The 21,661-nt window shown below is 55.4% G+C and overlaps 2 protein-coding genes across 4 annotated transcripts; one reads left to right on the top strand and one right to left on the bottom strand.

The window, feature by feature from the left end:
* Positions 1–3,215: 3,215 nt before the first annotated feature.
* On the bottom strand, positions 3,216–7,883 carry ARFRP1 (ARF related protein 1; the record flags this gene model as incomplete). Of its 2 annotated transcripts, XM_080716845.1 has the most annotated exons (7): positions 3,216–3,303; positions 3,374–3,474; positions 4,265–4,335; positions 4,630–4,711; positions 6,922–7,004; positions 7,198–7,285; positions 7,791–7,883. In XM_080716845.1, 7 exons carry the CDS (start codon positions 7,881–7,883, stop codon positions 3,216–3,218), a joined length of 606 nt encoding a protein of 201 aa, XP_080572971.1. The 2 variants fall into 2 exon arrangements, with proteins under 2 accessions (XP_080572971.1, XP_080572972.1); XM_080716846.1 differs by lacking the exons at positions 3,216–3,303; positions 3,374–3,474 and having other exon boundaries at positions 4,317–4,333.
* Positions 7,884–8,592: 709 nt separating this feature from the next.
* Positions 8,593–20,185, top strand: ZGPAT (zinc finger CCCH-type and G-patch domain containing; the record flags this gene model as incomplete). 2 transcript variants are annotated; one of them, XM_080716755.1, is made up of 6 exons in its annotated part: positions 8,593–9,173; positions 18,061–18,194; positions 18,421–18,543; positions 19,268–19,387; positions 19,481–19,886; positions 20,047–20,185. In XM_080716755.1, the coding sequence occupies 6 exons, from the start codon at positions 8,593–8,595 to the stop codon at positions 20,183–20,185; spliced, it is 1,503 nt and encodes a 500-aa protein (XP_080572881.1). The 2 variants fall into 2 exon arrangements, with proteins under 2 accessions (XP_080572881.1, XP_080572880.1); XM_080716754.1 differs by having other exon boundaries at positions 18,421–18,576.
* Positions 20,186–21,661: the final 1,476 nt, after the last annotated feature.

Genomic DNA, 21,661 nt, shown 5'->3' with positions numbered 1-21,661 from the left:
GAGGGCAGTGAGGACGGCACCAGCAGGCAGTGAGTTCACGCCCCGTAGCAGGCTATGTGTGCCCAGGTGGCCAGGCCAAAGACACAGTACCCTTCCAGAGCTCTCCCGCAGCTCCCACTGCTGCTGGACCACAGGCAGCAAGGCTTCCACACTGGAGCCCGGCCTTCCCCAGCCCTGCCAGGCGTCACCACTTGGTAGGGTGGGTGCTGTGTCCAGCAAGTGCCCAGCCGCCGGGGTCTCCACAGGCCATAACACGAGTCTGCCCATCATACTGCCTCCAGGAAGCAGAGCAGCACTCAGACCTGGCCGGAGCTTCAGTGAGCGTCCATGGAGCACATTGGGCCCCGATGTGGCCCCATCATGGCCCGTCCAGCCCTGAAGTGGGTTAAGAACCTCCTCCATACTTCCAGGCCCAGGAGAGGGACTGCACTTCTCCATGGGGCCTGGGTTGGTCTGCTGGGTGGTGCCTCCTCCCATTCTGCCGTTGAGGCCTCCTGGGCAGGCCATGTACTTGCTCACTCAGGTAGGGACTTTGTAATAAAACTGCTGCTGGTAACCCCAGTACTTGGGAGGTTGAGACAGGAGGGTCACAGGTTTGTGGCCAGCCTCAGCATATTAGTGAGACCCTGTTCCAAAATAAAAGAATTAAGTAGGACTGGGGGTGTAGATCAGAGGTAGCATGCTTCTGGGTTCCATCCTCAGAAAGAAAAAGACCAAAAACAAAACCTACAGGCAATGGCCAGGACCATGTCTGTATGATCTGGGCTTAATGGGGAGACTTGGGGTGCCTGGGGAATGGGCAGTGGGAAAGGCTACCCTCCCCAGGAGACTTGGACTGTGAGCACTTGCGGGGGACCGTCCAGACCCCTGCGGGTTTGGAGCTCAGACCAGGATGATGTGGGGAGGTTCCCACAGGTGTGGAGGGCTGGCCCGTCCCACGTGCACCTGCTGCTTGTGGACGCACTGGAGTGCACTTGGTGGCAGCAGTGGCTCCTGGTAGGGCAAGCATGAGCTCAGCACTGTCTGGTCCACACCGGGAGGTGCTGTGCCTGCTCCAGCTAGGACCTGAGGGAACTGCAGAGGCTGAGCCTGTCACATGGGCACTGCCAGCTCTGTGCTGCACCTACTGGCTGTGTGGTAGAAATGGTCTACCCAGGGTGGGACTCAGAGATGCAGGAGTGGCTGGCATGCCCCCAATGCATATAAAAAGAAAGAAGCTGGGCGTGGTGGAGCACACTTGTAATCCCAGCATTCTGGAGACAGACCAGAGGACCGTAGTTCGTGGACAGCCTCAACTACTTAGTGAGACCCGGTTTCAAAATAAAGAATAAAGAATAGGGCAGGGGGTGTAGCTTGGAGATCGAATACCCCTGGGTTCCACCCCCAGATCACACAAAAAAAAAAAAAAGAGAAAGAAAGCTGTAGCCAAGTCAGGCATGTGGTGGCACATGTCTGCAATCCTAGTACTTGGGAGGCTGGAGCAAGACTGGAAAATTCAAGGCCAGCCTTGTCAACTTAGCAAGACTCGAAAATAAAGGGGGAGAGCCCAGTGGTAGAGTGCCCAGGCGCACACATAACAAAGGCTGTAGCAGGCCCTGGTGGCAGGGGACTAGCTCACTGCCAGTGTCAAGCCAGCAAAGGGTGCTACACCTGGCTGGGTGGTGCCAGGCTGCAGGAATGCACACTTCCTCGTGCTGCTCAGCACCAGGTCCCTGTTGCTTTTGCCACCATCTGCATCAAAGGAGACTTCTTAAGGTTTATTTATAAAGCCATTTCATAAAACAGGCAGCGCCCAGTCACACCCCTGCTGAGTGGCAGGGACATCTGGGCAGGTGCTTCCTGAGCCCTCAGGCTCCACCCAAACTCAGCTCTGGCGCTGCCTTCCCCACCTGCACCTGGGACAGACCATCCTTAGGAAGGTCCCCAAGTCCCCAACCTTGCTCTTTGGGACAGCATGGAGGGAGGGCCATGGCATTGCCTGGGCACCACACTGTGCTAGAGCAGTCCCCCTGAATCCCCTAGCCCACGGGGGACCTCCCAGGAGGGGCTCAGCCAAGGAAGGAGCCCTGAGCGCAGTTTGGGGTGAGGAGCCACCAGGCCTCCGGGCTATATGGCCAGGCCACCTTCCATTTGCTGGGAGTGCCAAGACAGGTCCTGGCTCCAAGCCTGCCTTGCGAGCCCCCATCTGTCACCTGCCCACCAGCCCCCAGGGCGTGGGGTGGCAGCCTCCTGCTGTGTACTGTGCCAGCCTTGAGGCTGCCTGGAGATGGACAGGAGTGTTGGGCCATTGCTACTTTGCATTCCTTCCCTGGCCACACTTGGAAGGACAGAGTGCTCACCCAGGCCCTGGGTACAGCCTGCTCAAGCAGGGTTGTGCTGGGAGGGCCAGGTTGACCCAGAGGGCAACTGTTTTTGGAGAGAACATCTTTTCAGGGAGAACATCAGAAAGCCTGGCTCCCAGGGGAGCTCCAGGTATCTGAGCACAACACTGACAGGTTCTGGGAACCCAGCCCATCTGACACACACAGGTGCTCCAGACGGCACCTGAGAGGCCACAGCCTCACCTAGCATGGGTAGGGCCCGATGCCTCGGGGAAGCCGCCCAACCTGACAAGGGGCGTAAGGACACGCACCCAGCAAGCCAAGTTACTCCTCTCTCCTGGGGACTGAAACAAGATGGAAAAGGGCCCATGGAGCTTCTTAGGCGGCCTCAGTGCTGCTGAGCATCCAAACCCAGGGCCCAGATGGCCTCTGGGGGTGTGGGCTAGATCTCAAGGGGAGACCAGCCCCCAAACCACCTGCTTCTCCATGGGCAAGCTGGACAGAGCAACTGCCAGAGCCAACCCCCCATCTCCAGCCCACTCCCCTTGGGCTCCCCAGAAGGCAGGCAGACCTGGGGGGCAGCCTTTTGGCCAAGGCCTTGCCCTGCGCTGTGCCTGGGCTGAGGAGAACTCCCGCCCCTGCAGGGTGGCAGGCAGGACCATGGCCTGCAGTAGCCCGCGTAGATCCTGCATACCTGCCCGGCTGCCCCGCGCCCCTCAGCAGAAGCCTCTGGATGCCTACACTTTTCCAGACAGAAACATTTGTCTTAGAGAAAACACAAAGGAAATAAGAGAACCAAAAGGCAAAAGCAAACCCAACCCCCAGGATCAGTGGCACAGGAACCAGCAGGAAGCGTGCTCCTCCAGCATGACCACGCCAGCGCAGCCCAGGCACCTACGTGATGTCCCTCTGCCGTGGCGGGCGGTGGACGTTCCGCACGACGCACTTCACCATCCACTCGATGCCCTCACGCACTCCTTCACTGCAGAGACAGTGGGGGTGAGGCAGGGCCAGCCCCAGCACCCAGGCCCTGCAGGACAAGGCCCACTCACCCAGTGAGGGCGGAACAGGCCTGGGTCAGGCAGTCCCGCCTGCCGATCTTGCAGGTGCAGTCGCTGAAGGCAGTCTTGATGTCGGGGATGGACAGGCAAGCCTGGCAGGGGAGGGGAAGACCTGAGGCACAACCCAGTCCTGGCCCCAGCCAGCCTGCTTCCTGGGGAACTCAGGAGGGCACCACCCTGCATACTGGGGTGGAGCTTGGCCAGGGCTCCAGCGTCCTCACGCAGAGGCCGTTCCTGTCAGGACACTGCACTCAGCCCAAGTCTGCCTGTGCTGGCACTGCCGGGGGCCAATCCAGGTAGGCCAAGTGGCTCCAACGAGAGGGCACCCAGGAGAGCTGCCACAAGTGGGCACAGATGCGGAGGGCAGCGGGGCCCTGGTCTGGGGAAGCAGCAGCCGTGGGCAGCTTCTATGCTCACCTTTCCCTCTGAGGGGAGACCTGCCCTGCACCATGCACCCCTCTTGCTGCTGGTGGTCGGGAAGCAGAGCAGGTATGGCAGGCGGGTCTGTGGGGCAGTGAGGGCCAGGCCACAGGGACAAGGCACACGAAAGGACGCGCTCATCAGAGGTGGAGCTTCTCCTGGCTCAGGTGCCGTGGCCACCACAGTCTGCAGCTGCTTCTAAGAAAAGCCCCCACGTGACAGCAGGGACTAGGGCCACAGGTTCGGGGGAGGGCTGGTGCAGACACTGGCCTGAGGGTGGCAGGGACAGGTCGGGGTCACAGACTCCCACCAGAAGCCCACCGTATTTCTCTGAGCTCAGAACCTTCACCTGGGCTGCCACCGCCAGCCCCACACTCTGCTGAGGGTGCCATACACCACACTCCTTGAGGTGGGGCAAGGAGATTCTGGTGATGCTGTTCAGGGGAGATGGGCGGGACTCACCTCCACATCTTGCTTGTTGGCCAGCACCAAGATGGGAACACCGTCCAGCACCTCACTCGCAACCACCTTCTCTGGGGAGGGCAGGACAGGTGGAGCCTTGAAGCTGCCTCTGATTTCATGCAATGCCCAGGGCACAGGCATGGACAGTGGGGCGGGGTATCCTGTCACCTCTGCCCTCTTGGTGAGGGCAACAGTACTTCCAACAGGTGCGGCACCAGCTTCCAGGCCAGCTCCAGGCTCCTAGGATGTGCTAACTGGACTGGACATTTCCTCCAGCCCCTCCCAATGCCCTCTGTGGGCCTACGACTTTGGATCTGTGTGGATCTCGTCTCTCCTCCCTCCAGGAACAGCCAGGAGATACTCACCGAATGCCCTCTTGGACTCCGACAGCCTCTCCTCGTCAGTGGAGTCGATGACGTAGATGACACCGTGGCACTCTGCGTAGTACTGGAAGGAAGCGGTGGAAGGTGGAGGCTGAGCCACCACCCTGCCAAGGACACACTGGCCAGGCCTTGTGTCCTGGCCCGTAGGGAGGCCCACAAGAGAAAGTGTAGTGGGGACTCTGCCGCCCCAGGTGCCACAGCCCCAGGACCTGCTGGGATGCTTTGGGAGTCGAGGAGGATCTGCTAGTAGAGATGCCCCAGACCCCTTCAACCAGGCTGCTGATCTTGGTGGGGGTGGCTAGCCTCCCCTGCCCAGGTGTTGCTCCTGAGAACCCACCTGCAACCCCTGGATGCTGAGAAGAGGCAAGAGACGGGGCGCGGGGTGGGGGAGCCCAGACCACAGCCCGGGCCCCAAGGGGGAGCCTGGAGTGAGGGTGTAGGCTCAACAGGCACACCACTGATGAGTGCCTCAGAGCCACCAGGCGTGAGCCGGTGCGCCTACAAAGCTGCCTGGCCAGCTCCACTGAGCTCAGCCGCTGCGCACCACCAGGGGCAGCCAGTGGAGGGCACTACTGGACACATCAGAAGGGCCAGGCAAGCACAGGAGGTGCAGACCCATCAGGCAGGGACGTATTTGAGCCACAGGGGTGGCAAGTGCATTTCTACCCCATTCAGAAGAAAAACAAGAAACGCCCACATCCACGTGGAGCAGCCGCCGCACGTGCTTGCGGCTTCACTGCGGGATATGGCGACTCGCATGCTGTGGCACAGCCCAACTTGACCCCGACCCAGACCATGCCATGTTCTCAGCAGGAAAGGCGGAGCCAGGGGTCATATGTACCGTGGGGATGGGCAGTCTGCCAGCTCTGCAAGAGCCTTAGAGCCAAGCACAGCTCATCGCTCATGTCTGTGCCAGCTAGAGGTGCTGGGCCAGGTCAGCGGGACAGCAGCTGCACGAGTGTCTCGTGATGGCCCCAGGGACAGAGGCCGGCCGGGCTATCTGGTTCTGCCTGTGAGTGACCTGAGGCACATCAGAGGCCTTCTGGCTGCAGGACAGGCGCCACCCTCTTGACTGGAAGTCAGGGCAGAGGGAAACACTTTGTTGGGGCCCAGGCAAGGAAAACAGGGTCAAACTCAGGACCTGGGCCCTCAGTTCCAACACAGGGCAGCTGGCAAGCATCAGGGTGATCCAGATATCTGCAACGCAGCACTGGGATAACCCCAAACACACAGTGCCATTCCCTGGTGTAGGATCTCCTTGAAGGAAAGGTAGGGTCGGACCTATTCAGTGCTGGACCCAAACTCTAGTCTGTGGCTGTGTAGAGAGGGGCACCACACAGGGTCTCAGAAATGCCCAGAACCTATGTCAAAAGAGGAGGCAGTTTCTGCCTGCCTAAGAACATCTTCCCAGGACAGGGAAGATGAGCCAGAACTGAGGCAGACAGATCTATCAGGTATGGTTCTGTGCTCTCCCATCTATCTTTGACATTTCTGTCTAGGTCCTGCATGGTGATCAGCGACAAAATATCTATGCAGAAAGAAGATGTGTTTTACTTGGGAGGTCCTCCTGGTTCCCCTACCTTTTTTCTTATCCTGAGAAACAAATGCTTTGATGGTTCTGTGACCCAGGCAGCTGCCTGGTTTTCTCAGTAGCCAAGCCTGTGAACATTCTCAGGCACTGATAAGATGTTTAGGTGGTTCCCCCAAACACTCAAAAGAACTGGCCTGGCCCTGATCCAGATCCTTAAATAAACTGCCTTCTGGTCTCCTTTCCCTTGCTTTCTGCCCAATGATAGGCTGAAGGACTCAGTGAGTTTCCCCCTCTTCCCTCTTCCCATTAAGTACTAACCATCCTGATGAATAGTGCTTCTCCTTCTCCTTCTTTTTTTTTTTTTTTTTTTTTTTGGTGTGTGGTACTGAGGATTGAAACCAGGTGATTCTATCTCTGAGCTACAACCCCAGCCTGATTTTATTTCTTACTTTCAAACAGGTCTTGCTAGGTTGATGAGCGTCTCACTGCTTGCTGAGACTGTCCTTGAACCTGTGATCCTCCTGTCTAAGCCTCTGGGAGTACAAGCATGTGCCACCATTGCTGGCTTCTGCTGCCACTTTTACGGTGACTCTAGCAGCAAGTCTGGTGGGATGACTCGGGAACTTGGGGGTAAAACTATGGAGAAAACCCTCAGGAGCAAAGCAAGAAGTGGCAGTTCTATGGAGGAAGAGACCACGGGTTGCACCTGAAGAGAAATGGCGAGGAGTAGGCGGCATTCTTACCTTGTCCCACAAAGACTGCAGCTCTTCCTGCCCCCCTAAGTCCCAGAACATGAGGCGAGCCTTTCCCACATCCACAGTGCCAACTGAGGGGAGAGAATGAACGTCTCATGATCTTTATTCTAAAAACCAAATCCCAACCCTTCCAGGAAAGGATCAAAACCACTCTGGTGCCACCCGCAGGGGTTTTGAGCAGAGGCCTGGACAGTGGCCAGCAGGGCTATGGACAGTGCAGCATCTCTAGGTCCTCTAAATCTACAATCCTAAAATGCTTCTTACTGTTTAGACCCACGGTGGTAGTGATCTTAGATAGACTCATGCCCTTGTAGTGCTTGTTAAACCGGGTTTTCGACTGTTCCAGGAAGGTCTGAGGAGAGAGGAAAAGGTAAACAGCGGCTAGAGTAGTTTTCCAGGCCTGTTTCCCAAATATTCCTTCTTGGGCCTCTTCCTTAAAAGATAAAAAGAGCCGGGCGTGGTGGCACACGCTTGTAATCCCCGCGCCTGGGAGGCAGGAGGATCACGCAGGTTCAAAGCCAGCCTCAGCTACTTAGTGAGGCTGTCAACAACTTAGTGAGACCCTGTTTCCAAATAAAATACCAAATGGGTCTGGGAGTATAGCCCGGAGGTAGAAAGCCTCTGGGTTCCACCCCCAGTACCACACACACACACACACACACACACACACACACACACACACAAAAGATAAAAAGAGAAACTAGACAGAGCAATATGTTGCTCTTCAAGAAGCTGGTGGTGATCACTCTGTGGTCTGGGAAGAGCTTGGATCTCATCTGTAAACTTGCAGCTGCTGGTACAAAGCCAAACACAAACCACCAGGCCGGAGGGGAACTGGCAAGGGAACAGGCACCTACCGTCTTCCCAGCATTGTCCAGACCCAGGATCAGGATGCAGTACTCATCCTTCTGGAACATGTACTTGTACAGCCCGGACAGCAGAGTGTACATCCTGCCTAGGGACCAAGAGATGCCACACGATGCATGCAACGCACACCCCTCTCCCACGATCTTCCTCTGAGTGGTCAGTCCTGCTGGCTGCTCAGATCTGGAGCCCGGAGTAGCTCCCAACTCCTTCTCGCCCACTCTGTAAGATCTCTGATCCCTGACCCTACGTCTGGTATTAGCCACAGCTCTTCCTGGTCCATGTCCACTGCAGGGCATTCCGCTGGTGCCAAAGATCAACCTTTCAGAATGCAGACCCACTCTGTCCTTCCCCTATTCCCGCCTCCCCAGGCCCCTCTCCCCCCTAGTTCCTTCTCTCCGCTCTAGGCAAGCTCTGAACTTCCCTAGTGAGTTCCGGGTGAGCCAATCAGGAGGGGCCGGACCCCAGGCCGCGCCACTGCCCAGACTGTCGACCCCAGGGCCCCCAGACCGCGCCGCCCCCGAGGCCGCGCTCGGACTCCGTCACGGCCCACCTGAGCCGGGATCCAGGAGCCTTTACCACCCGGCTCCTGACACTACCGACCCCGCGCTGACCCCGCGCGGCGCCTGGTGGGACGGGGAGGCGGCTTCCCGGCGGCCCCCGCGCGCCGCATCCCAGTGTGCCCAGCGCGCGAGCACTTCCGGCGGCGGCTGCGCGGCGGAGGAGCGCCTGCGGCCGGGGGCGGCTCCCCGCGTCGCCCTCCCTGGACGGCTCCGCAGCCTGCCGCGCGGCGCGATGGACGAGGACAGCATGGAGGCGGCCCTACAGACCTACCGGGCCCAGCTGGGGCAGGTGGAGCTGGCCCTGGGCGCCGGCCTGGCCGAGGCCGAGCAGGCCGACCTGCGCCAGCTGCAGGCCGACCTGAAGGAGCTGATCGAGCTCACCGAGGCCAGCCTGGTCGCCGTGCGGAAGAGCAAGCTGCTGGCCACGCTGGACCGAGAGCGCCCGGCGCAGCAGGACGCCGAGTACCTGGCCTTCCGGGAGGCCGTCGCCGCGGGCGCGGAGGTGCCCGCCGCCCCCGGGGCCGACTCGGAGACCGCCTCCGAGGGCGAGGCCGGCCCAGAGCCCGCCGCCGCGGAGCGCGGAGAGGGGGAGGACGAGGACCCGGAGGGCGATCTGAGCGGGACGAAGGTGAACGCGCCCTACTACAGTGCGTGGGGCACCCTGGAGTACCACAACGCCATGGTGGTGGGCACCGAGGAAGCGGAGGACGGCTCGGCCTGCGTCCGTGTGCTCTACTTGTGCCCCACTCACAAGTCCCTGAAGCCCTGTCCGTTCTTCCTGGAGGGGAAGTGCCGCTTCAAGGAGAGCTGCAGGTAAAGCCCTCGGCGCTCAGGCAGCCCGCTGCGCCGCGCTGTCGCTCTCCTCCGTCCAGCAGGGCTGCTGGCCAGGACAGAGTTGGGGGCGGTGTACGGCCGTGCCCTGGCCGAGGTGTTTACGTAGATCTTCCCGAGTAAATCAAGAAGTCTGGGGAGGCTAATGTTGAAAAGAACAGGCCCCCATCCATCATTAGTTTTATCCTCTGGAGTGAAACTTAGAACTTCTTTCTTTCTTTCTTTACGGTACTGGGCATGGAACCCAGGGACATTCTACCTCTGAGCTACACCTCCAGCCCTATTTTATATTCTTTATTTTGAAACAGGGTCTCACTGAGTTGCAAAGGGCCTCACTAAGTAGCTGAGGCTGTGAACCGAGATCCTCCTGTCTCAGCCTCCCGAATGCTGGGATGACAAGGGTGCCCACCACATCCGGCTTCTTTCTCTCTTTAATGTGGTGCTGGGGATCAAACCCAGGGCCTCCAGCATGTCAGACACGAGCTCTGCCATTGAGGTACATCTTCAATCTTAAGAGTCTACCTACTTAGGTGTGTGTGTGTGTGTGTGTGTGTGTGTAATGTTTATTTGCTTATTTATTTTGCGGTGCTGGGGACATTCTACTTCCAGAGCTACACCTTCAGTCCTATTGTTTTATTCTTTATTTTGAAACATGGCCTCACTAAGTAGCAGAGGCTGGCCACAAACCTGTGATCCTCCTGTCTCCACCTCCCAAGCGCGGGGATTACAAGCGTATGCCACCACGCCCGGCTGGACATGATATTTCTTATTATACTCTTGGCACATTTCTTACTTCCTTTTTCTCTTTCCCCTCTTCCCGCCTTTCCTCCTTTCTCTCCCCAGAGAAAAGTACATAAGTTATTAGTGTGCTTGAGTTTTCGCCATGTGGACGCGCCGTGTAGCCAGCAGCCACATCGCTGTCCTGCCATTGCTCTCTCTGGGTCACCAGGCTCTGACTTGGTGTTCCCTACCATGAAAGAGCTGATGTGTCCCTGGCAGGCGCCGCTCAGGAGAGCCCCACATGCTCATTCCCCCTGAGGTAAACCCTGCAGTCACCCGTTTTACAGCTGGGAAGACAGACATGAGGCAGCCAGCCCCAGCCCCAGCCCCTAGCGCTGTTCCCCAGTGCTGCTTGCAGTGTCGGCTTCAGGTCCCAGCTGAAGACTCCAAAGCTCTTCACAGGCACCTGCTTCACCACCGCCCAGAGCTACGTTATTTTCTTTGGAGTTTTTTTTTCCCCCTTTGTTTTCCAAATGCTGGCTATTGAACCCAGGGATGCCCTATCACTGAGTTATATCCCCAGCCCTTTATTCCTTATTTAGAAACAGAGTCTCACTGTGTTGCCCAGGCTGGCCTTGAATTTGCAATCCCTGCCTCAGCCTGCAGGTGGGTGGAATTGGGAGCATGTACCACTGCACGAGCCTGGAATTTTTCAAATAAAAGAAATAAAATAATACATAATAATGTTGATGTACCTTTCCACTCCCACTTCTGAGAAGCTTCTATCTCAACTTTGGTGTATATACTGATTATCTACAGACATGGACCTATAAATGATATAGATCTGTGCTTTATTTTAAAATGTTTAAATAAATGATATTGAACTGTATAGATTTTTAATAAATTTTTCAATAAGTTTTGTTTTCGAAAGATTCAGGTTGGTAGTCATAGAGCTGGTTCATTTATTTTCACTACTGCGTTATTTTCCCTCATGAATGTGCCACCTTGCTGTCTTAATAGTCGTCAGCTTCCACTCCTTACAAACAACAGACATGCAGCGAATTCCCACCGTGTGTTCTTTTGTACCCTGTGACTTTCTTCCGCGTGTCGCCAGCATGGAGCGTACACGCACTTCAGTGCGCAGAGTATGCAGTATTCAGTGTGAGTGCACACGGCGTACGTGCACGTTTGGTTCAGGAAGTTTTGTTTTCCCCTGTGATGGTGCCTAGTTCCGTGTCCTTACCTTGCTTCCTATAGTACTGTTGTCCCGTGTTCAGATCTGTGCCCATTGAAACTGGGTAAAGGCATCTAGGTGGAACTTGTATTTCCCTGGTTACTCGTGAGGGGTTGAGCATCTTTTACATATTTGTGATAACTGAATCTCCATCTGCCTCCCTTCCTCTGGAAAATGGAGATGAGAACATCCCTCCATTTATTGGAAGAATAGAACGTGTTAATATGTGCAGCCGGGCGTGGTGGTGCACGCCTATAATCCCAGCATTCGGGAGGCTGAGACTGGAGGATCGTGGTTTGTGGACAGCCTCAGCTACATAGTGAGGACCTCTGCTACTTAGTGAGACCCTGTCTTAAAGAACAAAAAATAAGGCAGGGGGTGTAGCTCGGAGGTCGAATGCCCCTGGGTTCCAGACCAAAAAAAAAAAAGTATTAATATGTGCAGAGATGTAGAACGATACCCAACTAGGAGCAAACATAATGGGCTTCTTTACTTGGTCACTATAACATAAGTTCAGAGATGAGGAATAAACATAGTGTATAGGAACAGTTATAAAAGGAACACCGGCCATCACCAACTCGGGTCAAAACTACCACTTGACCACCTCAGAAGCCCCTCTACGCCTCAACCCCAAAAAGTCTTCCTCCTTCAAAAATACCTGCAACTTTGGCCAGGCGTGGTGGTGCACGCTTGTAATCCCAGCATTCGGGAGGCTGAGACCAGAGGATCGCGGTTTGCAGACAGCCTCAGCTACTTAGTGAGGCCCTCTGCAACTCAGTGAGACCCGGTTTCAAAATAAAGAATAAAAAATAGGGCAGGGGGTGTAGCTCGGAGGTCAAGTGCCCCTGGGTTCCATCTCCAGACCCCGAAAAAAAAAATACCTACAACTTTTACGACATGTCCCTCTTGTATTCGTGTGGCTTCTCAGCTAAGTGTGACTGTGATGTAAACACCATAGTCCAGTCGTGCCCATTTCCTAACCCTGATTGTAGCTGAGTCAGCGTCTACCAGTGGCTTGGGCCTTTCCTGCTGTCACTGTTTCACTGTTGAAGGGCTCAGTAGACCCCTTGGCCCAGTGCCAACGCTTGAGCTGGGTTCCACGCTTTGTACTGTGGCTCCCGCGTGCTGGCGGCTGCATCCAGGTGCTTATCACACGCAAGCCCAGCCCCTCTGCTGCTTTTATAATCAGGAGGTATTGTTTGTTAGCCGGAATGAAAGGGGCCCATGTACAACTAGGCTCTCCAGTTCATTTAGAAAAAAAGACGATAAGCACTGGATGTTGTGTGTGTACCGTTCTGGGGACTAAACCCAGGGCATTCTAAACCTCTGAGCTACACCCCCAGCCCTTTTTGTCTGTTTTTTGAAACAGGATCTCACTAGGTTGCTGAGCCTCCCTGCATTGCCGAGGCTGTCCTCAAACCCGTGTCCCTGCCATTGGCCTCTCGGAGTCACTAGACCCTGGCTGGCGCCCACGATAAGGGAGCTGGTGCAGCCTGGCTTTTGCTGCTCTCGAGGTTCTGTCTTGCTATTAGCCACATGTTTGTTGAGCTCCTTGGATGTGCAGATGCGTGTCTTTCATCTCATCTGGAATGTTTCAGTCATCGTTCTTTGCATCTTCAAATGCTCTTTCTGTTCCCTCTCTCCTCGGGAAGTGTCTGTCATGGTGTGTGCTCTGCAGCTGTTTAATGGCAGGCCACAGAGCCGTGGGGCTCCGCGTGGTCCCCTTCGTTTTCCTTTCTTTCTCTCATGGTGCACACATTCGCTCTACATTTGGAACAGTATTCATTGCTCTGCTTTCCCTTAGTTCATCACCAGTGATTGCCTTTAGTTTTTTCAGGGTTTTTTTTTTTTGGTGGTACTGGGGGTGGAACCCAGGGGCTTTTTTCTACCTCCAGGGTATACTCACAGACCTATTTTATACTTTATTTTGGAAACAGGGTCTCACTAAGTTGCTGAGAGCCTCACTCAGTAGCTGAGGCTGGCTTCAAACCCATGCGATTCTCCTGTCTCAGCCTCCCAAGCGCACCACGCCCGGCCTCAGGTTTTGTATTTTGTGTGTGTGTGTTGTGTGTGGGGGTGGTACTGAGGATTGAACCCAGAGGCATTCTACCTCTGAGCTGCTGTACCAAGCCCAATTTATTTTCATTCTTTCTTTCTTTCTTTCTTTCTTTCTTTCTTTCCTTCCTTTCTTTCTATTGTTCTTTCTTTCTTTTATTTATTTAGTTTTTTGTAAACTGGAGATTGAACCCAGGGGCATTCTACCTCCAAGCTACACCCCTCCAGCCCTATATTTTTATCCTTTATTTTGAATTAGGGTCTCACTAAGTTTCACTAAGTAACTGAGGCTGACCATGAACCTGTGATTCTCCTGTCTCAGCCTCCCAAGTACTGGGATTATAAACATGCACCACCATACCCAGCTTTTTTCAGTATTTTTAAGACAGTTGATTTAAAGTCTTTAACTGCTAAGTCATATATTTGCATTTGCTAAGGATCATTTTCTATTCATTTCTTTTTTCTTTTCTTTTTTTTTTTTTTTTGCATTACTGTGGCAAACTAGGGGCACGCTACCTCTAAGCTACACCCCAGCCCTGTTTTTTATTCTTTTATTTTGAAACAGGGTCTCACTGAGTTGCAAAGGGGCTCACTAAGTAGCTGAGGCTGTTCTCGAACCACGATCCTCCCGTCTCAGCCTCCCAAATTCTGGGATGACAGGCATGCGCCACCATGCCCAGCTTTTTTTTTTTTTTTTTCCTTAATAGGGGCTTGTTAGAAAATATGGGGTCAAAGGGAGTACAGCTTGACAGCAGGAACAGATTTATTCTGGAATAAAACTTGGGAAAAGGCAACTGACTGAGATTCTAAAAGAGTCAGGAGCTGAGCCGGGCGTGGTGGCACACGCTTGTAATCCCAGTGCTTGGGAAGCTGAGACAGGAGGATCACACAGGTTTGAAGCCAGCCTCAGCTACTGAGTGAGGCTCTCAGCAACTTAGTGAAACCCTGTTTCCAAAATAAAGTATAAAATAGGTCTGGGAATATAGCCTGGAAGTAGAAAAACCCCTGGGCTCCACCCCCAGTACCACACACAAAAAGTCAGGAGCCCCCTTTCCTTACAGACACGGGGCCTTTTATTGGGTGTTAGGAGGGAGGGAGCACAAAACAGTAGTGTATTTCTGCAGTTGGTGGGTCTGACGCAGGCCAGAGCAGGTCAATTTATGGGGCGGGGGCAGGGGATGGTTAGGGCATCTTCCCACCTCCTGGAGTTCTTTGTTCTCAGTCTCCTTTAGCTAGGCCTCACTAGGTTGCTGGGGCTGGCTGTGAACCTGTGAGCCTCCTGTCTCAGCCTCCCAAGCACTGGGCTTACAAGTGTGCACCACCATACCTGGCTTTTTTATTTTGAAACAGGATCTCACTAAGCTATGGAAGGCCTCACTATGTTGCTGAGCCTGACCGCAAACCTGTGATCTTCCTGTCTCAGCCTCCTAAGTATTGGGATTACTAGCATGATCCATCGCCCCAGCTTGGCCCATTGTTTGTGAGAAGTTATCTGTCAATCAAATTGCTGCTCTCTTCTACATGAAGATTTTTCCCTATATCTGTCTTTAAGATTTTGTCTTTGTCTTTGGCCTTATTAGTTCACAATGTCTAGATATGTTCTCCTTGTGCTTTGGGGCCTCAGTAAACCTCTAAGCCTCTCCAGGCATCATGTCCACACTTCAGTGTTGGGTTTTAGTTTTGGATTTTAGAGCACTTCAGGTTTTGGATTTTCAGATCAGGGATGCTCTTAAGAAAGGATTTTAAGCCGGGCGTGGGGGCGCACGTTTGTAATCCCTGTTCTTGGGAGGCTGAGACAAGAGGATCACACGGGTTCGAAGCTGGCCTCAGCTACTTAGTGAGGCTCTCAGCAACTTAGTGAGACCCTGTTTCCAAATAAAATATAAAATAGGTCTAGGAGCATAGCCCGGGAGTAGAAAGCCTCTGGGTTCCACCCCCAGTACCACCAAAAAAAAAAAAAAGGGTTTTTAAAGAAGTAATAATGTTTGCAAAGATTTCACTACAAGGATGTTATGTTACCAAATATGAAAAACTTAAAAATAACTTAAATTTCCAACAATGGAAGTAGTTAATGACATAACCATGAAATAAATTTAAAATAAAAGAATAGAAAAACTAGCCAGCGTGGTGGTGCACGCTTGTAATCCCAGCATTTGGGAGGCTGAGACAGGAGGCCAGCCTCAGCTACTTAGGCTCTCTGCAACTCAGTGAGATCCTGTTTCAAAATAAAGAATAAAAAATAGGGCAAGGGGTGTAGCTTGAAGATAGAATGCCCTGGGTTCCATCCCAGTACTGCAAAATAAATAAATACATAAACAAACAGAACAAAGTAGGGCTGGAGGTGGAGCTCAGGGTGGAGCGCGCCAAGGGCTGAGCCCACAGCGTCCTTATGAAAATAAAAGGTTGGGCTTTTTGTGTGTGTGTGTGGTACTGGGGGTGGAACCCAGAGGCTTTCTACCTCCAGGCTATACTCCCAGACCTATTTTATATTTTATTTGGAAACAGGGTCAAGGTTGCTAAGAGCCTCACTAAGTAGTTGAGGCTGGCTTTGAACCTGCGCGATCCTCCTGTCTCAGCCTCCCAAGCATGGGGATTACAAGCGTGCGCCACCACGCCTGGCCTCAAACTTGGGCTTTCACTTGTAAGACCCCCAGGTTGATCACCAATGTCATGGCATCCACAGAAACCACACTTGAGAACAAATGTTAAAAAAACTACAAAGAAAGCCGAGTTCAGCTATGGCCTGGAAGGAAAGTCACTGGACCCTAATCCCAGCATTCGGGAGGCTGAGACAGGAGGCTTGTGGTTCGCACACAGCCTCAGCTACTTAGTGAGGTGCTTTGCAACTCAGTGAGACCCTGTTTCAAAATAAAAACTAGCCGGGCGTGGTGGCGCATGCTTGTAATCCCCGCGCTTGGGAGGCAGAGACAGGAGGATCACGCAGGTTCGAAGCCAGACGCGCGCGCTGGCTTAGGAGACCCTGTTTCCAAAATTAAAATGTAAAAAATGGGTCTGGGAGTGTAGCCCGGAGGTAGAAGGGCTTCCAGGAACCCCAGTACCACCAAAAAAAAAATAAAAATAAAAATAAAAAAATAAATAAAAAATAAATAAAAAAATAAAAACTAAAAGATAGGGATTGGGGTGCAACTCAGAGATAGAATACCCCTGGGGGTTCCATTTCCAGTACAAAAATAAAAATAGGGAGCCAGGCGTGGTGGCGCACGCTTGTAATCCTCACGCTTGGGAGGCAGAGACAGGAGGATCGCACAGGTTCGAAGCCAGCCACGCGCGCTGGCTTAGGAGACCCTGTTTCCAAATAAAAAAATGTAAAAATAGGTCTGGGAATATAGCCCGGAGGTAGAAGGGCTTCCAGGAACCCCAGTACCACCAATATATATAGGGCTGAGAGCGTAGCAAGGGTTAAATCTCCATCCATCCCTCTCATATCTCTCTCTCTCTCTCTCTCTCTCTCTCTCACACACACACACACACACACACACACACACACACACACACACACTAAAACTTTAAGCGATGACTATGACTTTAAGCTATGTGTATAATGCAGTGGTCCCATTTCCAAGATATCTCATTATGTATATGCAAATATTCCAAAATAAAAAAGTAAAAAATTTTAAATCTCAAACACTTCTAGTCTCAAGCAATTTGGGTGAGGAATGCTCAACCTGTAGCAAGTCTTAAGGCCTTTAATATTACCAAAGATTCCTCCAGAAAGGTTGGATTGATGGTGTGTGTGTGAGGAGGGATGTAATCCAGTTCACCCCTGGGCCAGGCCTCCCTTGGCCCTCAGTTGAATGGGACTTTTCAGCCATAGTCCCCGCTGCTTCACAGCTGCTGGGGCCCCTTCCTTGTTAGCAGTACTCTGTGTGCCGAAGAACAGCCGGTGAGGAGAAACGACCCAGAATCCTGACCTGGGGCCACAGATGAGGCCAGTGTGCACCTGGAGGGGGGAGCTCAGCGACTCCTTGGCTCCATCTCCACCTGCCAGCTCCCGCCCAGGAGGGCAGCCCAGCCGTGCTGCAGAGCGCACACCCGCCTCGAGGCGCTTGTGGGCACAGAACAGTTTCCTGTCTGAGGCGATGGCACGCAGTGGTAGTTGGTGGATGATTCTTCATGTCTTCTCTTGGTGACGTTAATGGCTGTAGGCCGTGTCTCTCCCCACATTTCCTCCTCATTCTCTCTGTCTTGATTTTGGTTCTAATTTTACCAGCACACTGACACTGCTACTCCAACTGGGTTCTGTGGGCAGGTCTGGGGAGGCCTCTGCCTGTGTGCACACAGGTCCACTCTGCCTACCTGGGCAGCTTGGTGTCCGGGGAGAGGCCACAGGGAGCCCCAGCCCGAGGCCGTCTGGCATGTCGTCACCCCAGCCTGGAGAGCTGGGTGCAGTGCAGGCAGCGCATCCTGAGCGGGAGACCGAGTGTGTGCCTGTGTGCAGATGTGTGCTCAGTATGCATGCATGCATGTGCATATATAGGTGTGTCTGTGAGTGTGTATGCATGTGCATTGTATGTGTATGTGTACATGAGTGAATTTGCCAGTGTGGAAGTACATATGTAAGTGTGCATATGTCTGTACGTGTGTGGGGAAATGTAAAGTGCATGTATGAAGACACATGGTGTGTATATGAAGGTGTATGCGTGAGTGGTATGTGTGCGAAGGTGGGTATGTACATGTGAAGTTATGTGTGTTAAGGTAGCTGTAGGTGTGCGTGTGTGAATGTGCAGATGTGTGTACAGGAGCATTGAGGAGCACGTGGCGTGTGCGAGTGAGAAGGTGTGCTCAATGTGTCTGGGGCCGGCGGTGTCTGAGCCACTCCTCCCGTGGCCCTTTCTGCAGGTTCTCCCATGGCCAAGTGGTCTCTGTGGATGAGCTGCGCCCCTTCCAGGACCCAGACCTGAGCTTGCTCCAGTCCGGCTCTGCGTGCCTGGCCAAGCACCAGGACGGCCTGTGGCACCCAGCTCGGATCACTGGTGAGGCTGGCCGTGGGGACCTTCCGGTGGGATTGTGCTGAATGGGGCCCTTCCCTTCTCTGCTTCTCCCTCTCCCACTCCTCTGTTGGAGTTTAGGACTACATCCAGGCCCAAAAGGAGCGAGCCTGCCCTGGCTTTGGTCCTGCCTCACTCCCACTTATCCCGTGGCTCCCGTTCGCCTCTCCCATCACAACTGCTGACCTGCAGCCCATCTCTGCCTTCCCAGATGTGGACAGCGGCTACTACACAGTCAAGTTTGACTCGCTGCTGTTGAAGGAGGCGGTGGTGGAGGGGGACAGCATCCTGCCCCCTCTGCGCACGGAGGCTGCCGAGTCCTCCGACTCAGACGGTGGTGATGTGGGTGACTCCAGCTATGCCAGAGGTACAGCAGCAGCTCGGTGGCCAGAGCCAGGAAGGTAGGGCGTGCAGCGGGGCTGGTGGCAGTCACCCCCAGAGGCACTGCTGCGGGGGCCAGTGTAGAGTGAGTGGCTGCGGCACAGCCAGCTTGGCACAGGCCTTTGACGGGCATGTGCAGCAGTCATGGCCCGCTGCTGTGAAACTAGCCATACCGAGCACCAGGAAGGACTGCTGGGCCAGAGCTACCAAGGAGTCCCGGAGGGTGATGTTGGACACGGAGGGCAGGGAGGGGTGGCTCCCTCAAGCTTCCCAGACTTAGGACCTGGGTGTCTGGTGTGTGGGTGTAGGGGATACTGGCAGATGAGGTGTGACAGACAGTAGAGGGAGGAGGAGGTTCCAGGAAGGGGAAAGGTTGGGCATTGTCCAGCCTCCTGAGGGGCTGGTGAGTATTCCGAGGAGAGGTTCCCGGAGGCCTGTGGCGGGTGGTGGTTTTCGAGTCATGGGGTTCAAAGCACCCTTGAGCCCTGTGTCTCGTGTTGTGTCCTTGGACAGATGACAAGCCACAGTGTGGTTGACCCACCACCTGGAGGTTCTGGGGTTGCCACAGCAGGCCTGGGGGCCGGCAAGGCCGAGGTGCAGGGGGTCAGGGCCCTGTCCAGCTGCCGAGCTCTTGGGGATCACTGGCCTGGCTGAGCTGCTGCCCTCTGTTCCTGCAGTGGTGGAACCAAGTGCCGTGGACACTGGGACCTGCAGCTCAGCCTTTGGTGGCTGGGAGGTGCACACGCGGGGCATCGGGTCCAGACTCCTCGCCAAGATGGGCTATGAGCTTGGCAAGGGTAAGTGGGTGTCTCGGGGGAATGTTTCCACGCAGCTCAGGGCCCCCACCGCTGCCGCAGCAGGAGCACAGTGCCAGCCCCACTCTTCCCCAGGTCTGGGCAAACATGCTGAAGGCCGAGTGGAGCCCATCCACGCTGTGGTGTTGCCTCGAGGGAAATCCTTGGACCAGTGTGCAGAGACCCTACAGAAGAGGACCAAGCGGGGCCAGGCCAGTGCCAGCAGGCCCCCAAGGCACCGGGGCAGCAGGAGTGGGTCTGGGGGCCGCCCGCCCCCTCGGAATGTATTTGACTTCTTGAATGAAAAGCTGCAGAACCAGGCTCCAGGGGCCCTGGAGGCTGGGGTGGCCCCGCCAAGCAGGAAGGGCCAGGACGTGTACCATGCCAGCAAGAGCACCAAGCAGGCCCTGAGCCTGCGGCTCTTCCAGACGGAGGAGAGGATTCTGCAGACCCAGCGGGACATTCGGGGTATCCAGGAGGCCCTCACTCGGAATGCTGGCCGGTATGTATGGGCTGAGCCGAGGGTGGCCATGACCATAGGACAGGTACCGGAGGGCAGCTGCTGAGTTGAGTGGGGCGGGCGTGGGGGACAGGCAGGGCCACAGCAGCAGGGGTCCCGGTGTCTGGCCAGGAGGCCACACTGACTGGCAGGCTCTCCCTAGGCACAGCGTGGCTGCAGCCCAGCTAGAGGAGAAGCTGGCGGGAGCCCAGCGGCAGCTGGGGCAGCTCCGAGCCCAGGAGGCGGGCCTGCAGCGTGCGCAGCGGAAGGCAGACACCCACAGGAAGATGACGGAGTTCTAGAGGCCTTGCTGGCTCTGCGCCGCAGGTGGAGCCCCGGGACTCCAGCTCCCGCTGCCTACCGTGGTGGGAGACCAGTTCACGCTCCAGAAGAGGCAGCAGTCCGCTCCTGGTCGCCCCCTATCAGCCTGCACATGTGGGCCCTGCTGAGTGGACAGGTGGAAGAGTTGCGGCTGGACACTCGCCCACAAGCTGTCTCGGGGCAGCTCCTTAGGACATTAAAGTGGTTTTGTCACAGTGTCACTCATGGAGACTTGGCTGGCGACGGGGTCTCTGAGCAGGGTTAGGCTGGGCTGAGGATGGGGCCACTACTTCTGTCCAGAGCCAGAGGGCCCAGGAGAACAGCACTCTCCCTTCCCAGCCTTCTCTGGCCCCGGGGGGTAAAAGCGCAGGGTGCCCAGCACTATACAGGTGGACCTCCCAGTGGAGATGCCCACAGGAGGCAGATAGGCTTGGCCAGGAGGGTTTAGAGTCAGCACTGGCTTGGTGGCCACTGACCATGCAGCCCACCTGCTCCACCCACCCTTGTTGGCAAGTATATGCTGGATGTGGAAGGGTCCTGAGCTGGGTGCTCATGGCAAGCTGGGGAGGGCGTGGTCTGGAGTGGAGGGTGCCTGGTGGTGCCTGGGGCCGCTGGGGCGGTGCTCCAAGCCGGGCAGGAAGTGAGGTGGGGAGCTTGCTGGGGGCCCACGGAGACCTTCCTGCACGCCCAGACGGGGTGGAGGAGGAGCCGCATGGCGGCTGTGGTAAGTGCCCGCTCTACACGCGAGCCCAGGCAGCCCCCACCCCATGTCCTTCTGGGGTCGTCCCTGGGCAGGGCATGGGGACCTGGCTGTAGCATGCTTAGTCAGCACGGGCCTCCCTGTACAAGAAGCCACTGGTGGAGCCTGGTAGACTGGCCCTGACCTCCTTTCACCCAGGCTTCTGTAGTACATTGGGGGCCTTTACCCCTAGCAGCTCTGCTAAGGCCAACCCCAACCAGGAAGCAGGTCCCGTGGTAAGGATGGGGTGGGGAGGGACCCAGGGAGGAGCGGATGGGGGCATGTGTCCCAAAATAGCTCTTTCCTGCCTGCTCCTCCACACCCAAGCCCTTCAGGGGCCAGGGTCTGCAGTGCCTGAGCCGGTCCACACCCGGGCAGAGTGGCTGTGGCTGAGGTTCTGTGGCTTGTGGCTCCCAGGCCCAGAAGTACAGCCTCAAAGGCTTCCCTGGAGCGTGGGTCCTGGCCATGCTCGGCCATTACCATGGCTACCCTCACTGACTGAAGGTCCAGGCAGAGCACTCCTTCACCAGAAGTGGACAGTGGGCACCCCTGTGTGAGGCGGGATTGCAAAGCCTAGGATTTCTGGTGTGCTGAGTCAGAGCCAAAGGGAGGAGCCTGCCGTCAGGGTAAGGGGTGCAGCAGGGTTCCCAGCTGTGTCCCCTCTGCTCAGCCAGCCTCTAGCGTCCCTCTCTTCTGCCCCCAGCCCCCGCTTCACAGG

Source organism: Muscardinus avellanarius (assembly GCF_963383645.1).
Source record: "Muscardinus avellanarius genome assembly, chromosome: 19".
Taxonomy (NCBI): domain Eukaryota; kingdom Metazoa; phylum Chordata; class Mammalia; order Rodentia; family Gliridae; genus Muscardinus; species Muscardinus avellanarius.
This window is presented reverse-complemented; position numbering and strand designations above follow the sequence as displayed.